This window comes from Myripristis murdjan, chromosome 13 (assembly GCF_902150065.1).
Source record: "Myripristis murdjan chromosome 13, fMyrMur1.1, whole genome shotgun sequence".
Taxonomy (NCBI): Eukaryota; Metazoa; Chordata; class Actinopteri; order Holocentriformes; family Holocentridae; genus Myripristis; species Myripristis murdjan.
In genome coordinates, this window is record NC_043992.1 from 13,379,498 (window position 1) to 13,397,728 (window position 18,231).

General features: G+C 41.3%; 1 protein-coding gene across 1 annotated transcript in view; it reads left to right on the forward strand.

Annotated features, from left to right (window-relative positions):
* The window catches only part of clcn2c (chloride channel 2c), a 162,942-nt gene that overhangs the window by 119,344 nt on the left and 25,367 nt on the right, over positions 1-18,231 (forward strand). The window contains exons 13-19 of the mRNA XM_030066320.1: positions 1,028-1,097; positions 1,722-1,832; positions 4,588-4,801; positions 11,565-11,698; positions 13,190-13,380; positions 17,165-17,276; positions 18,057-18,127. Of these exons, the coding sequence (XP_029922180.1) occupies positions 1,028-1,097; positions 1,722-1,832; positions 4,588-4,801; positions 11,565-11,698; positions 13,190-13,380; positions 17,165-17,276; positions 18,057-18,127 (903 nt within the window). The remainder of the gene's footprint in view (positions 1-1,027; positions 1,098-1,721; positions 1,833-4,587; positions 4,802-11,564; positions 11,699-13,189; positions 13,381-17,164; positions 17,277-18,056; positions 18,128-18,231) is intronic.

Below are 18,231 nucleotides of genomic sequence, written 5' to 3' on the forward strand. Positions count from 1 at the left end.
AATTTCATGGAAAAGATTTCATCTCGCCAAGTTATTGTTTCTAATAGTTAAGTCTTTGCTCAGAGTACATGTTGAAGAAGCTACTTTTCCCTCTGCTCAAGTCGTATTTTTCATGAACACTTCTAAGTAAAATATCAGCAAAGTAACAGTAATTTTACTTGAGTAGCAATTTCTAAGGTTCTTCACCCACTGCTTGTAAGGGTTAGTCCAATATATGGAGCTGATATCGACCTAAAAGTCTGATCTGGTCCAGTCACTGTTTTCGCCTCTGATATGGTGGATAGTATGCAGTTTGGTTGAATACTAATTTATTGTAGAACTGGTTGATATTACACTTGTTGTCTATGGGAAGACCTTAATTGATATTGATTAGACATTGTGAGCAGATTCCACACAAGCATGCTTGAGTATGAAATCTTTTCATTTATTTCAACGGAGACTTTTAGCGTCTCTTGGGCTACATGCTGTGTTCGAGGCTTTTTCACCCTGACGAGAATATTTTTTGAATACTGTTTTGATTTTGCATCTGACAGATTGACACTGACAAATTTTGAACATCATCATAAAATATCACCTGTCAGCAGCTTCAGTCTAAGAATATCCATGCCCGCCTTTCAGAACCCATAATGGCTGCACCGTCCTCCTCTTGGATACACACCTACACACATACACGCACACACTGAAGGGCATGCTCACACATTGTCAGCGGTGGCATTTCCTTTTTTGTTTGTCCTTCTTAATTAGCAGTCTCTTCCACTTGCCTGGCCCAGTGTTGGCCAATCGGCAGAGCCCGCTCATTACCCAGGGTTCGTTTCAGGGTCTTTGTCAAATGAAGAGTGAAAGTGACAGCTCAATCTAACCTCGGCACCAGGCTTTGCATGGCTGCCTCCTCACTGCAAGAGGAGGATTCAACCAGGCTATCATCTAGGGGCAGACAAAAAGCCCCTCTAAAGCTAATTGAAATGCCACCCTCTTCTTTCTTTTTCTCATTTCTTTCTTTATTTCTCTCCTTTTCTTTATTTCTTAGTTCTGGATGTCAGCCCTGGCTACCACCATCCCAGTGCCCTGTGGAGCTTTCATGCCAGTATTTGTCATTGGTAAGAAGCTGCAGCTGTGTGTGTGTGTGTGTGTGTGTGTGTGTGTGTGTGTGTGTGTGTGTGTTAGATAGGCACAAGTAGAATTATGTGTGTCCATGGGACAGAGAGGGAAGTGAGCAGTTGGACGGTGATGTGTTAATGAGAAATAATGTGACAAATTCCTATTTTAATTTCAGTAATAATATTACAGCCAAGGTAAAACTTCCATCACACCCTCTAAATATAAGATTAAAAAGCCCAAGTAAAACTCAGATCCCTCCCCCGCTTGCAATTTGTCTTTCTCATACTGTAATTAATTGCTGTGCTCTCACACTATGCCAGCTTCGATGAGAAATGGCAGTGAAACAATTACTTTTTACTCTCAGGCTGGAAGTATACCCACTACTTTGATTGTTTTCATGCAAAACGATGACAAGAACAATGGAGATGTTTCCAAGGTATTTCACAGGAGAGGTAACCGAATAGTATTGATATTTCCCTTTGAAGACGGGGTGTGATTGCCAGTTTTGTCACTGGAACAGAAAAATAGTACACAGAGTAATATAATTAATTGCTGGTCCCAGGGAGAAAGAAGCCAAACTCTGATCGTGATCCTGTCTCTTTACGCACATGTATGTCTTTCAGGGGCAGCGTTTGGTCGTCTGGTTGGAGAGAGCATGGCAGCCTGGTTCCCAGATGGCATCCACACAGATGGCACCATCTACCCCATAGTGCCAGGCGGCTACGCTGTAGTGGGTGCGTTAAAGACACACTTGTGATTCTTTATATACCGTCATAGACAGCGATTTGTGAAATCACCCATAGCCCGGCTCTTCATTTCTTCTCCATGACCTTCCATGAACACACACTCCTCTTTCCAGCAAACTAAATGCACTGTCTCTTCTACATATAGAGTAGATGCTAACTTTGTGACAATTTTTCTCTCACGTACACATGAGTAAAAACAAATAGAATATCTATGGTAGCATCAGTTTCAGTCATACACAGCCAAGATGTCTTTTTTGTGCATAAATAATAATTCTTATTCAAAATTGGCTGCAAATTTGTTGCTTTTACACAATTTCATATTTTCCTTTTTGTTGTTCAAATAAGCTTTTTTTTTTACTTAGGCAAACCAACATTTTTAGGCAAAAATGCCTAACTACCTAAGCATTTTTCCCACCACTCAAAGAAAACACATTAAGACAAATATTTGCCAGTGTGCACAGCCTTCATTTTAGGCTCTAATCTACAAACCCAAATAATCCCTTAATTAATGGAACTATGGGATATGATGAGAAGCAAACACTCAAGAAAAAGTAGCAGTACAGTACAAACACAGCGCCACCTGACTAGACTTAACACACAAAGAAAAACAGCTCACAGAGCTACTCAGACAGCAGCTGACAAAACAGTAAATTTCCATACACAAGATGCCACCTTTAAAGTGCTCCTTGTAAACTCTTCAGAGTCAAAAATGTGGTTGTTGTGCTTTTGCTAAGAAATGATAACACATTGGATCATGTATAATGTTTTTTCCTGTGTGTTTTCTGTGTTTTTTGGTGGCTGTTCCATTTTCGAGTATGCACGCATGAAGTTAAAGAAAGAGTGAATTAAGAGTGCTAATAAGCCGGGACTTAAAACATATCAGCAACATCTAGAGTGGCAGCTCAAGTAGAAGTTGAGAAGCTTTTCTTAACCAAATGGAGGAATATTCTGCATGCGTTGACACTGTCCAAGCATTACATGGCGCTTTGCAGCTAACGCTTTCACAGATGCAATGTTACTGCTGCCGGTACAGGCCCACCAAACGCAATGCAGTCACATGGACTCACACAGACATGGGCATTGGTGTAAAGTTAACCAAACTTTCACTTTTGTCCCACCCCTTTGTCCGCATTTCAAGCCCATGCCCAATACAAAATAAATGGAGGCAAAAGACTTCAGACACTGTTCAGACAGGATAAAACTAGCCTGGTCATTTACTTTTTATGAATATAAAAAAGCTTTATAACATCATAGTCTCAGCCCATAACATCAGACTAACCCAGCAGGTGAGATTTTTGAATAACACTCTGTATATTCCAGATCTGGCAAACACCACATGTCCCTACTTAACTGCGCCATCACCATTTATATTGATGTTGCGTGCCTGATAAGATGCAGTGTTGTGATTCCCTTGCCACTGTGGTAACTGCCAAGAGCCGTGCTGATTATGTCACTGTTGCAGGTTGACAGTGGCTGTTTTTCTGGGGCGCTGATGTTGTGGTTGTTGTTGTGTGAATGATGACTCACCTCTTTATAGGCCTGACTCTGATGAGCCTCTTTCATCTCCCGGTGGAGCTAGTGGTGAGGGCTAAAATGTTGGGTTGGGCAGAGGAAGCATTAGCGTTTATCTGTGAAGGATACACATACACAGGCTTAATTAAGTTGCTAGTAAGAACAATGAAACCTGCCTTTGTAGACTGGCTCACCCACCACCTACACCGTCTGTCTCTGTTTCTGTGTTCTCCTCTCCGTCTACTTTAGTTTTTATGCTTTCATTTGCTGCTGTTTTTCTTTTGGTGTTCATCCAATTCTGTCAATTGGGCCCATCCATTCTCTCTGTCTAGCTCTAAATTCTTACCTCACCCCATACAGCTCACTCCTTTCATGTAGCTCTTTATATTTCTCTCTTCTCACAAAAAAAGGCATGGAACTGTTTGGGTTGCTTTTTTTATACTTTATATTTGCTCAGTAAGTTGATTTTTGTCATATGGGCACTATATGAGAAATGGACTGGCATGTGTGCAATGGAAATTTAATTTGGTTTGCTGTGTCGAGCGCATAAAGATGAGAAAGCGGATGGTCTGTACCGGAAATGATGAGCGGTTAATGTCTTATAATATGTGCGTAAATCAATTTCCCAGAGTTTTAGAGGGGTTTTGAAACACAGATCAATACTATATGTATCCTGTATATCATCCAAGCCAGGGATTTGCTGATGTACCATATTTTGAGGATTTTGTCCCTTGAATCTCATATGTTTGTGCTTTTTTGATGTGTAGAGAGATAATGGTGGTGAGAGAGTGAACTCGGTGATTACAGTAGCCACCCTTTAATACATTCTCTATCTGGGATCATCCCTAGTGAAATACTGAAGCTTTGAGTAATTCATGACTTTTTGGAAAAGGGAAAGTAGAAGCTAGAAAGTGAGGTCTTGGGCAAGAAATCTCAGTATTGGTCAAAGTGATCACTGAATATTTGCTGTTGATCAACAACCATATTAACACCCCATAGTCCTCATAGATTCCTCATAGAAATTATAATTATATAATTATTGCGCCTTTAAATGATGTGGCAAACCAAAATTAAACTGTTCCTAATTTTGCTGGATGCTTAGTATGGCCTCAAGGACCCCTTTAGTCCCCTTTAGTCTTCCCTGAAGCCCAGTTTGGAAGACATACATGATCTAATAACTCCGCTTCCCTCCTCTTTTGCTCAACCCTGTTCTCCTCTCCCTGGCCTCTAGGTGCGGCAGCCTTGTCAGGAGCAGTCACCCACACAGTTTCCACAGCAGTCATCGTGTTTGAGCTGACCGGCCAGATCTCCCACATCCTGCCGGTGATGATAGCAGTGATCCTGGCCAATGCTGTGGCCCAGTCCCTCCAGCCCTCCCTCTACGACTCCATCATCAGGATCAAGAAGCTGCCCTACCTCCCAGAACTTGGCTGGGGACACCATGAGTACGTACAGCAGAACCAGACACAAGGATTCGCTAGAATTACATTAAACTAAGTGACATGGATTTTGAATGGCACCTGCGGGGAAATTTGGTTTTCTCTCTATTCATTTATTCGTTTTCTCGCTGATTATCTGGGTGTGGGTTGAGGTGGCATCAGGACAATCAGGACAATCAGGCCAGCTCGGGCGTACTTTTCCCCAAGCAGCTTCTTCCAGCACATCCTAGTTCTCCTGTCCCTTCCCTGTTGGTTGTACATCAAAGTCCTCCTGAATTGCTGAGTTCCTCATGCTGTCATAAAGAATTAGGTCAGTCATACTGTGGAGGAAGCTCTTTTCATCCACTTGTGTCCTTTATGCTATTCTATTAATCACAACCTAAGAGTCGCAGCCATAAGTAAGCGTTAGAACAAATATCGAGCAGTAATCAAGTCAAATCAAGAGCTTTGCGTTGTGGCTCAGGTCCCTGTTCACTACCATAGTCCAACATAACATCCTCCCTACTACAGTTGTCACCTCACAATCCTTACCCTCATGAATTGAGGTCAGTTTATATTTATTTAGTCAAAATGCCACTGTAGTTATGCTGTTGGTGTCTCTGGCTCCCTCTGGCTCTTGCATAGCCCACAGAGGCTGCTGCTGTAGTTAGTTTTTACCCCTCCCAAACTGTATGTGCATGCAGGTCAAAACAAGACTGCAAGATCTATGATTTGTCCACCAGACCACTTGGCACCGCTTTTGTGTTTTACTGTTCATTTCCATTGATATCATGGTGCCGGTGCTCATCTCTCTTCAACCAGCTTGGTTTGTACATTTGTCATCCCCAAATTATTTGGACTGCAAGATGTCACTAAATTCACGGTGAGAAAAATTCCCAAAATTGGCTTTGGACCCTGCCATTGTGTCCAAGAGTGAAGTCTCTGTTTCAGATAATGTACATATGATTACTTCAGTTTTTATCTGTGCTTCATTAGCGTGGAATTAAAATCCTGACACTGCCGTCCAGTATTTCAGCGTTCAGCTCAGTGTGGAACTATAAATGCTCACACCTACAGCAACACTTCAGTGCAGAAGTATTTGGACATTACAACCCTTAAAGGGATAGTTCGCATTTTTGGACATGAAGTTGTATGAAATCCTCCCCGGCAGTGTAGGGGAGGGATTTTTTTTTTTTACTTTTTTACTTAAGGCTTCTCAAGACAACATGCATTCTAAAGAGTAATAAATTTCTGTCTCAAAACCAACTCTGGGAAAAAACTCTTCACAAAGACTTCACAATCATTTGGCAGTGATCCCACAAGTGGCAAAGATGCCACCTGTACGTCAGCAAACCAAACATTTCCCGTATCTTGGGTATGCTTTGATGTGCTGTTTATGAATGCCATGAACAGGAGAGAGGGCGAGACACATCCTTGTTGGAAATTGATGTCCATCTTTAACAAACTTGATCCAATGCTAAGATTACAGAAACTCTGGGTCTTAGTATATAGGGACCGAATGGTTTGCAACGACAGCCCCAGCATAGCCCCATACTCCACACAGTGATAAGCTTTTTCCAAATCCAAAAAATACATATACACAGAATTAGCAAATTCCCATTCAATTAATTGCACAATTGTAAAAAGCAGATCCACTCTCCAACAGCCGGGGTGGAATAAGCGTTGCTCCACCTCAATCCAAAATTCAGCAATTTGTCCACCAACAGCACCTCGCCACCGGCAAACTTTCTAACTAACCCAAAGACCTCTGCCAAGAGGATGGGCTTGCCCCATCAAAATCTTTCAGCTCTGCTTCCTGCACAAAAAATGATCATAATAGATGCAATAAATGACACTGATAAATATATAGAATGTGCAAAATATGCACTTCTTACAGAAATCCATAAATATGTAACATAATAGTAAAAACATGCATGTAAAAAACGATTCCCTTTATTGAAAATAATATACTTGCTTACATTATCTACATTATGTTCGGTTTTAGTTAATCAGTACATTTGGACACGTTTTTGTGAAAGGCATCGGTCCCTGTATCAATTTTGTTGGAAGTTGTAGCTTTTTCCACTTTCTAGTGGTTTATTTCCTCTCTTTTGAAATCTAATTAGACACCTAATGGCCTAGATATGTGTTTCCACTCCTAATCTAGTGTGTTAACAGCCACAGTGAGACTTAATGGCACAGTATTGCTTTAATTTGGTTGTTTCAGCTCAAACAGCACAAATGTCTTCTGCATATGTACAGTACGCATGAGACCACAGAATGGAGAGGGAAAAAAAGTTGGTTACCATGCTCAGCAGCAACATTTGGTGGAAATGTCTGGCCCAACAGTTTAGTGTTACATGATTTTTAATTGTCTTTGCATCGATCAATATATTATTATTACAGAGAATCACTGTTAATTTGATTGTTTGGAACAGTTTATGGCTGTAGATGTTGGCAAATCATTATGTAGAAATAATAATCGGGCTGAATCATTCACAAATTGGGTGTAATGAAAACAAAATTTTATTTCCCCCTCCATCTGTTCATAGTTTCTAAAATCCGCTCCCGGAAGAGTTTGCTCTCTGTCTGCTACTTCAGGCCTTCTCTCTCCGCATTGGCAGCACAGTTGACCTGCCCGATCCATCTCTTTGTTATCTATTCCTCTCTTTTGCTCTATCTCTGCTGCTCTGTTTCTCCCCTGTCTATTCTCATTATCTATGGCAACCTCATCACCTTTCCATCCCTTCCCCTCTCTCCCCAACTCACTCTCTCTCTCCACCTGTCTTTCTCTCTCGTTCTCTCAGTCTTAGTGGTTGAGAAGTAAAGCTGTGTGTTATGCAAGCCATGTCAGTTTTCACTGAAATGCTGCACAATTTGTCATTTTCCTTGTAGATTATACCAAGTTACAAACACTTAGCTGTCTGCGGCCTCACATTCACAGGAGAGTGAACACACAACCCTCTGAGGGCTTACAGCATCATTAATAGTGTAGTGCAAATAACGTCACAGAATAGCTTTTTTTTTGCCAAGCTTTACTTGCATTTAGTTCCGTCACTGCAGGTCTATTAAACTTTGCAGGTAGACATCAGAAATCCCTGCCAGAGTTGTGTGTGTGTGTGTGTGTGTGTGTGTGTGCGCATGCAAGCCTGAACTTACATAGTCATAAATTCACAAGTTGATCATCATCAAACAATGGCACGCCATCTATTTTCAAAATGTTAATAGTTGCAAGCATATAAAGATGATTGAGATGCTGTCAGGGATACCCCCTGAGTGTGTGTGTGTGTGTGTGTGTGTGCGCACTGCTGCGTGCACACCCAGCGCACATTCACACAGAGGCGTGTCCTTGGATCATTTATATTTAATGACACACACTTTGCACTTGAAGAGTTGCTGTGTGTGTGTGTGTGTGTGTGTGTGTGTGTGTGTGTGTGTGTGTGTGTGTGTTGAGGGACTAAAGAGCAGAAAGCCAGTGAAATGATGCAGAAACCTCCTACTTCACACTCTCCATCATCCCTCTTTCCTTTTTTCTACCACTCTGCCTCTTACCTCAATCCCCAATACTGTTAGCTCTGTGCGTGTGTGTGTGTGTGTGTGTGTGTGTGTTGTAGCACTGCAGTGTTAGAAAGAGGAGGAGGAGGATGAGAGGGAGATATGAAACACTGTAGGAAGGGTGCCCCCCTCCAAGCTGTATGTTTTTGATTCAAACTGGAGATCGTCCATCTCACTCCCACACACATTCATGCATGTACACACACACGCACACGCACACACACACACGCAAAGAGCTCACCTTCAGTGAGGAACACTTGTGTAATGTCTACCCCGTGATGCACACACGATTGCATATACACCCAAATAAGCACCAAGAGAAATGGATTTCTTATCTATTATTTCTCTATTGCTCTGGAAGATATGTCAAACACACACACACACACACACACACACACTCACACAAACACACGCACAGGTCTGACATCCATTTCCTACATGCTTATAGTACAACTCTGCTGCCGTACATAACCACCCACTCGCTATTTCTCTCTGGGCAGCCCCTACGCCCTTTCCACCCCTTCGCACACACACACACACACACACACACACACACACATATACAATATTTCTCATTTAAACCCACCTCTCTTTTGCTGAATGGCTTTAATGTTGGGGTGGCATTTCCAAAAATCAAACAGCATATGTAGAGACAATTTTACAACATGATTTTGTGTGTGTGTGTGTGTGTGTGTGTGTGTGTGTGTGTGTGTGTGTGTGTGTGTGCGTGCGTGCATGCGTGCATAGAGTCAAATGTGCATGTGTCTACCTGTCACTCTGAGTGCTTGAGCATTTCATAATGGCCAATTATAGCTCGTTGAATTGTCTGTGGTCCACTATTGTCTGAACTCATCTGACAGAGAGTGAAGCCACAGGAGATGATCATATTTTCTCTGGATCATTACAAGGATTCATTTATTGCCTCTCAGACACCCACACAGCTCTGAACCACACACACACACACACACACACACACACACACACACACATGCATCCACACAGGCCCCAGAGCTTCTCTACTCCCTGCTCTCTGGGCAATTTGGATGATCGGTAAGCCCAGGATTTATATCCTTATAAGTCTGTTTGTCCAGGCTCCGATTCATACGCTTAGGCTTAAGAAAGATGGCTGAAATTGATCAGATGTGCTGCCCGGCCTCGCAGAAAGTAGAGTTCAATTAAACAGAAACCAATCAGGTTTGATCAAGTGCGATTGATATCCCTCGGGAAATCAGCCTTGGCAGGCAGTTTGCCCGCTCCAGAGGAATGCATTATCTTATTCTGTCAGATCTACTTGCAAATTAAAAGGGACTGGCTACCACACACACAGAAAAAAGGTTCGTTGGTTAGTGGAGTGTTTGCATGCAGCATAACAGCTCAGATCTTACTCTGTGAAGGTTCTTTTTAAGTCAAAAAAAACAAAATTTTCTTATAACTGAATGTCCAATTGGCTTCTTTTTACTGCTGACTGATGTAACACTTCAGTGATTCAAAATTAAATTGATACCAACTTAAAACAAATTTGAACTGTGGTGGAGTTTTGTACAGTTGTATAGTTACCTGGATGTGATATGAGTCCACATGGTGGGGAAATATCCTCTTTTTTCTCAGGGCTGCAGATCCACAATAATGTATCTCTATCTCTCCATTCGTTTTCATAGCACAGAAAAACAGCCCCCAGAATCACATTTTTAGGGCAAAGTACTTTGTTCAAACTTCAACAAAGTATGTTATGCCAATATGAAAAACATGAAGTTCCACTGCCTTTTTTTTTTTTTTTTTTTTTTAACAAATATTTGTCAAAGTACTATCAGGTTGTTTCTTCCTGGTGCAAGGCTGCTATGTGGAAGTTTCCTGCAGATGTTGCATGCTGGATCTACTTGCCAATTCTAACAGGAAAATAACAAAAAAGCGCTGTGTAATTTTCTAAAAAATGAGCCCCAGGACTTGTTTTTTTTTTATACTGGCAAAATCTGGTTTGTTTGTGTTTATTCATGTGCTAAAAGTGTTATTTTGGGAGGTGTTTTGATGTGCTATAGAAGTGAATGGAGAGAGAAATACAGCATTGTGGATCAGCCGCCCTGGAGAGCAACTAATGAGGATTTTCCTCCCAATCCAATACTCAATTTTGCTTTAACACTGCTGGTTTGGAGAAATTTGTACACTGTTACAGTAACTGTTTGTTTACAGCGCCATACGCTGGAGGGTCATGCTGCTATAATATTATAAGGGGTCTTCAGAGCACCCAGGGATCTCCTAAGTATGAATAACAACAAGCCTGCAGAGGCATTTTCTGGTGCTTTACAGAAGTCTTTTTTGTTAAAGTGTGCCTAGGCTTAACTTGCACACTGCACACTGATTTGCAAATGAAGAGCTGTGTGTGTGTGTGTGTGTGTGTGTGTGTGTGTGTCTCTGGGTGGACGGGTCATCAAGTTGATTTTGTACTTCTCAAGGGGTCAGAGAATTGAGTTGTCACTGCAACAAGGAAAAGAGGGTTGGCCGGAGTCGGCGTCCTGGCTCCAGCGCAGGGCTTGGCAGCGTCAACGACGGGCAACTGCTGTCATGTGCGGAGGTTTTGGCAAGCGCAGGCAGGAAGGAAAAGCTCTGTGTTTATAACCGGTGTACCAGGGTGTACGATTCTGCTGAGACAAGATCTGCTCACACAGTGTCACCCATTTCCCTCCCACTGTACACATGGCCACGCTGTCATTGTTGTAAACATCCGGATGACGTGTCAACACCGTAACGCGGTCTAGGATTTACCGGTCAGCTCACCGAGGGGATGTACTCTCAAAGTCAGCTGTGAAGGAGATGGTTATGGAACTGTGCAGGGCAGCGCTTTTAGGAAAACTGCACCCACAGAGCTGAAAGTATAATTCACTGACTCTAGCGATATGACTGTACGGCGAAAACAAGAAGCAGCATATGAAGAATATTAAAGCCACTTTGGCTGGTTTGAAAACATCCTCCACTGCAGTAAAAAAAAAAAAAAAAAAAAAAAAAAAACATCACCAACTCTAACATCAGTTGCTGTAACATTTATTCTTTTTTGTGTTTCTTCCCTCTCCTATGTCGTTCTCCTTCCTCTCATCTCTCTCCACTTGATTCATTTCTCTTAATGTCTCCTTCATCTTATCTTATCTTCTCTCTCTGCTTACTCCTTCTGTTCCCCTAATCTCCACCTCTTGTCTATTTCACCAAATCTTAAATGCCTCTTGTCTCTCTCTCTTCCTCACAGGAAGTACAACATTCGTGTGGAGGACATCATGGTGAGGGATGTGAGATACATCACTCTCAACTGCTGCTACCGAGACCTGCATGACGTCCTGCTGACGGGCCACCTCAAGACCCTGGCTCTGGTGGAATCAGCCGGTGAGACACACACACACATACACATGTATACACAGATTCAGAGAGAGAATCTGGACGTCACACTTCATTGTTAGCCACAAAAAAGAAATCTGCAAACGTCCGAACTTGCATATATCTATTCCTCTTTTCTTTTTAATTTCTCAACTGTTACATTTAATGGAATATAATACATGGAGTCCTTCATAAACTTTCCATGTCTGTAAAAGTGGCTTCTCAGGAACTGAAAAGAACAGATTATTCCATTTATTAACTGGTATCAAAAAGGAGTATACTCAATAATAAATTCAGACTTTGGCCTGAATTCATATGAAGTGAAAGATTTCATATAGTGGTGAGTTGACGAAATACTATGAATTGCAACTTTGTCTTTTTTTTAGATTTTAGATTTTTTTGCATATATTTAACAATATATGCAATAGTATAAGACTATCCATCTTATATTATTGCATATGTTGATTTAATGGATGTAATTTTTTTTGCTTAAAATACTGAAACAAATTGTTGACTGGAATTGTGGTTTACAAACTCAGTTTACAAACTGAATCGTTCCAAAAAATAAAAATTGTTCTTGTATCAAATTGCAAAAGTCACAGCCCCAGAATATATCATACTACTCAGCAATAATAAATTTAAAAAGTAATGTTATTATGTAATTTAAAAGAGTCCTTTTAAAGCCATAATTCATTACATTCCACATTAAATCAGTTTTCTGCACCTCCAAAATGGGCAATTGCATCTTCTCTCACCTTCAAACCTCATTTTCCTCTGCTGTGAATGATCAGGGAAACTTCATCTTGATGTTTAGAAAGGCTGACAACAAAAAGGAAAACCTTTTTTGGTTGGCAACTGTAGAAATATTCCTGAAATTGAAATTGCAGTTTGTTCCGCTACTTTTTACAGGGAAGAATAATGATATAACTGTAACTAAGCAACCGTGTAGCATTGTAAGCAGGGACCAGACACTGCTGCTCACCAACAGGAAATCACAATAGGGAAAAAATGAAAATAATCATTGTCTTATTAGAGCTGCGAGGTTTGCACAGGACACTGACTGCAATAAACTTCTGTGGGCACAGCTTGCTGATGGCAGTGTGCTCGCTGTCCCACTGAAGTGCAAATTTGGTATTCCAGCACTGTCTCAATTATGCAATCGTGCAGGAACAATTAGCTGCGGCATTTAACCAAACACATAATCAGCACACACTGTCACAAAGGCAATTACTTAAAACAAACAAGCTGGGACCCACATGCACGCATACACTCATGCACACATGATTAGGTACACACACACATTCACACTGTATTCTTTGCCCTTGTTATGTAACACAGCCTGGCATTCTGCAGTGCTACAACGTGTTTGGACGCTGCCGCACTCCGCACTGTGTCCCTGCCCTCCAAAAGAAGTTTCATGTTCTCCCTCTCCTCCTCTTTCTCTTTCTGCTCCTTCATTGCCTTCCTCCTGCTCCTTGACCCCTCACCCTTTTATCTCAGAGTCCATGATCCTGCTGGGCTCCATCGAACGTGCTCAGCTGCAGTCGCTGCTCTCCCAGCAGCTGGGTCGCCCTCGGCGGCTGGAGTACATCAGGGAGCGCGCCGCCGCTGAGAAGAAGCGCCTGTCGGTGGTGTCCAACCCGGGCAGCGAGGACGGCAGCCAGCGGGCCAATCACGAAGTCCGCTTCCAGGTCAGAGAGGCCACTGCCAGGGGGGGTTGAATTGTAGCTGTTAAAAAGCAAAGGTCGGGAAACGCCACAGATCTCACTACACCCACGTTTATGTTCACACTGTGATTAATATGATCAACAAGTCACCAGACGTCTTTTTATCTCCTACACAGTGGAGCCAGCAGGGAAAGTTGGCTGATTGTGAACGGTCAGCAAGTTTGTTAGGAAGAGAGCTTGCACTTAACTACTTTAGTTAAGTGCTTAAGTACTTTAGTTGCTTCACCCTAGGCCCTGTCATCAATCTGGAAGACCAGGTCAAACCTTACACGTTACAAAACATCCTTTATTCTAACATTCCTAAAAAAAAAAAAAAAAAAAAAAAAAAAAACACTTAAACAACATTGCAGATCTCACCAGGCCAACATTTGCTGATATTTTTTTGTCAAACGGCACACACTTTCCAATATTTCATAACCATTCTATGTACACCTTTTTCACAGCAGCCTTTTCAACATGAATAGCAGGGTAAACACAGGTGTTACTAGTGTCATTAATGAAGGTTCAGTTCCATTCAGGTCTGACAGAGCCACAGCCCTGCTTTTGTGCACGCTGGCTCCCTGGAACAGCTCTGCTACACCTAAATGGACCTGCATTTACCTGCTATTTTATGTTAGAATGGTTGCTGATATTCGGGAATAATAAGAAAAGTGCAATTGCCTCCTTTAGGCATGCGTGTACACACAACAAATGTATATACATATCTGTGGTGCAGAGGAAATGATGTGTATTTTTCCAGTTTGTTGAGTGGGTAATAAATAGACGAAGTGCGCAGGTAGCCTGAGCAGTGACAGCTGAGCAGACAAAGAAAAGAGCTCCGGCGAGAGAAACTTAAACTTTATCAACAGAAAATTCAAAGAGAAAGACATCACACAGACTTTTCAGAGTCCTGCCCACACTATCTGATTGACAGATGATCTCTGGGAATAACAGTGTGGAAACACCACAGCAATGAGAGCTTAGTACCAAGACAAATTGCAAAAAAAATGAGGAAAAAATGAACTTTTAAAAATCGGTCTGTTGTAAGAGTGTAAATATGTAGGTTATTTAAGGCCAGGAGATAAAAGAAAGCCTTCCAGGATTCCTCATGACATCCCCTTTAAAAAATCTAATATTTGTTTACCTGAATTTTTCAGTTTTAACAGGGGAGATTGAAAATGATGTTTTGGAAAAGTAAAGACAGAAGAGTAGAGAAGTGACTGAATCAGAAAAATGAGTCTTGTGGACAGACATTACAGCAAGATATATCAGGTTGTCAGTACCGTGTGTCTAACTGGGGAAAAGCCAGGGTAGACTTAGGGTCAATTTGTGTGTAGATACATTAAATCAGAGAAAAGGTTGGCTTAAATAACGGGGCTAATGTACACAGCCACCTGATCTAACCCAGTATATGTTCTCTGACACTCTTGGATGCAGCTTTTATGGAAGAAAAATCTCTTTTCTGCACAGTTTGGAGGGAGAGGAAGGGTGTTGAAGGTGTGAAAAACGTTTGTTTACACAGCATGGCTGTGTGTGTGTGTCAGATGGACCTTTTAGAGCAGGGGTGTCAAACTCGTGCCATGGAGGGCCGAGAGGCTGCAGGTTTTCATTCCAACCAACAACTCCACCAGGTGATTTCACTGATTAGTCCCGCCTCTCTGTTCGGAGGTAGGGTGATCAGTGAAATCACCTGATGGAGTTGTTGGTTGGAATGAAAACCTGCAGCCTCTCGGCCCTCCATGGCACAAGTTTGACACCCCTGTTTTAGAGCATTAACATGTGTTATTAAGCCATCAGTAAGAACAAATCCAAATACAATTGCATGAATGTTACTGTGTGTGTGTGTGTGTGTGTGTGTGTGTGTGTGTGTGTGTGTGTGTGTGTGTGTGTGTCTGGCTTCAGGGGTTGATGTCCGACTAGGTTCTGGGTCTTGCACTGCTGTGCTCAGAATGTCGATTATCTCTCTCTCTCTTTCTCTCAGCACTAGTTTGCAGTCCGTGGCTGAGTGGAGCGACCTCAGGCATGGATGCTGGGTCGGGAATAAGGAATTGTGTGTGTGTGTGTGTGTGTGTGTGTGTCCATGCAGTGTGTGAGATGCCTTAACCAGGTGATTTCTCTGTTTTCCACCCCGAGCTACCATGCTCTGGACATCAGCTTATTCACCACACACACTGATTTAGACTAGATTGAGAAGGATTCAGTGTTTCTCCCAGAATTTCATTGTCGGAGTGGAAAAGCATCAACATTTATCAAGGCTACATCCACAAGGAGAATGATTTTTTTTTTTTTAAATACACAACTTTTTTTGTCATTTTGTATGTGTTTTTCCATTTTAAAAAAAGTGTCCACACAAGAATGCAAAACCACATACATTTTCATGATATGAGCACTTGCAAAGAAGCTGAGGAGTTATTTCATCTGTTTGTTGACATCCCAGAGGTAGCTGCAAGTGCACAAATACAGTTAAAAATGTCTTCACCATTCAGCCTTTTCAAATTGTTCATGTGGACAGGTCATAACAGAAAGAAGAATCTGCATGTGGACGCAGTGTAAGATTCTTCAAACCAGTGAAAATCTTTAAAGTATGGTGACCCCGCTGACTCATGCATCTGTAGGGGGGAACCTAAATTACCACCTTTAAATGAAGAATACATTTATTTAAAAAAAAAAAAAAATGTTGAACCATGAAATGCACAAATGAAATGTGCAAAGTAGGTAAAGTAGAGCAAAGTCAACTGGACACCACCTATCCCCCATCTACAACACGGTCCTTTCATCTCTCCCCAGGAGATTGAAATACCCGTCACCTTTGACCTCATGGGACAACGATTCACCACACTTACACTAGGTGACCCCAATAAATGACTCACGACAATGATCGTTAACGCCTAGGGCCACTTTCACACCAGTGGTATCAATGACACTGACAACGACCCCACAGAGGTTAAAAACCTGGGAGTTCTTGCCAGGTCAACCAGTACTGAAGAAGCTTCTTGGAGGAGAAGCAAAATGTCTTCTGAAATCTACTGTCAAGTCCAGTTGACTTTGCTCTGCTCTACCTACATATCATGACCTGGGTGACTCAGAATCTTTTTTTTTTTCTTTTTTTTTTTTGGCATCTTTTGCACATAATGTGTTTATGGCCAAAGAAAACAAAACATCAAAAACCAACATTTCCTGCCTCAAAACAGATTTTTTTGATAAAAGCCAATATCAGCCTAATGTATTAGTCCAATGATAATGTATTCCAGTGGGGGACACTGGGGAAGATTAAGAAATTGTACAACTTTTTCTGTGGATTACTTTGCTAGAATATAGGCTACAGTAGCAAAATGTATTTTACAGCTTCACACATTCATAAGATGTTTTTTTTTTCTGAAAATCAAACTGCTCTCTGCTTTAGAAAAAACAGCATCAACAAACTAGGAAGGAAGAATATTTTAGGTCATGGAAGCGCTCCAACTTTGTTATGGAAAGTCCTGGAATTTTACATCAGGACTGCGATGTGTTCAGCTCTGAACTCCCTGTACTTCTTTATTTTTTCTCCTACTTTTTCATTCCCTCTGTTTCCCCCTTTGATTTGTCTCGGCCTCATCCATCCTTCCATGCAAATGCTTCCATTTGTTTAATGAGGCTCCAGAAACAGAAAGAAGGGGTTGATCTCTTGAGCAGGATTGGGGTTACAGCTCTCCTTCTTATCTCTCTGTGTGCGTGTGTGTGTGCGTGTGCGTGTGTACGTGTGTGCATGTGTGTGTGCGTGTGCGTGTAGATTTCCACTGAGGAGTCGTCCTTCAGCCCTACCCGTCCTGTTCCCCAGAAGCCTCTCAAACCTGCACTAAAGAGACCGTCTGTGGTGGACCGACCGACGGAGATCCCCACCAGTAAGACACACATGCGCGCGCACACACACACACACACACTACAGATGAGAATCAGCAGAGATGTTGTGATCCGATACGATTCACGATACTTGGATGACGGTTCGTATTGCGATTTTCTAAGTATCGCAGTTCAGTATTGCAATATTGTCTGATTTTGCATAAGGTTAAGAATTGTACATTGTAGTTAAAGAAGTCAACTTTGAAAAAAAATATTTAAATTAAATTAAATGAATAATTAAAAATACACTTAAGAAAATATAACCAGGGCATTGTAATTTGGTTGTATTTTATTTTAATTTGAATCATATATATATATATATATATATATATATATATATATATATATATATATATATATTTTTTTTTTTTTTTTTTTTTTCATTATTAATTATAAAATAATGATAACAGTATTGATAATATAACAATATATCAATGTTATATTATTTATTAATGTATTATGTAATAAAAAAAATAATAATAATTTCAATTGATTTAAGAACAAAACTCAGCATGGTGATATAAAAATTATCAAACAAAAATAAATCATGTTTTGTAACTGATGTTTTCTCTTCACACACACACATGCACACACACATACACACACACACACACAGACTTCTAAGAGTGTTCAACATTATACAGATGAAACAGATTAATCTAAAGGAAACAAAGAATAACAGATTGTATAGATCAAGAAAGACCAATGTTAATGACCTTCTCAGATAACACTATCACCTCTCTCTCTCTCTCTCTCTCTCTCTCTCTCTCTCTCTCTCTCAGGCCAACAGGATAATTCGGGCATCGCTTTGAAGAACCTGTTCTGTGCCAACCCAGAGACAGAAGGCATGGAGGTGAGAGAGTCCCTCGCATGCTGTCATTCACACATACTGTACTCCCACGCAGTCCTGTGCTATCTCGCTCACACAGTCCTTCACGCTCTACAGTACAGCACCTC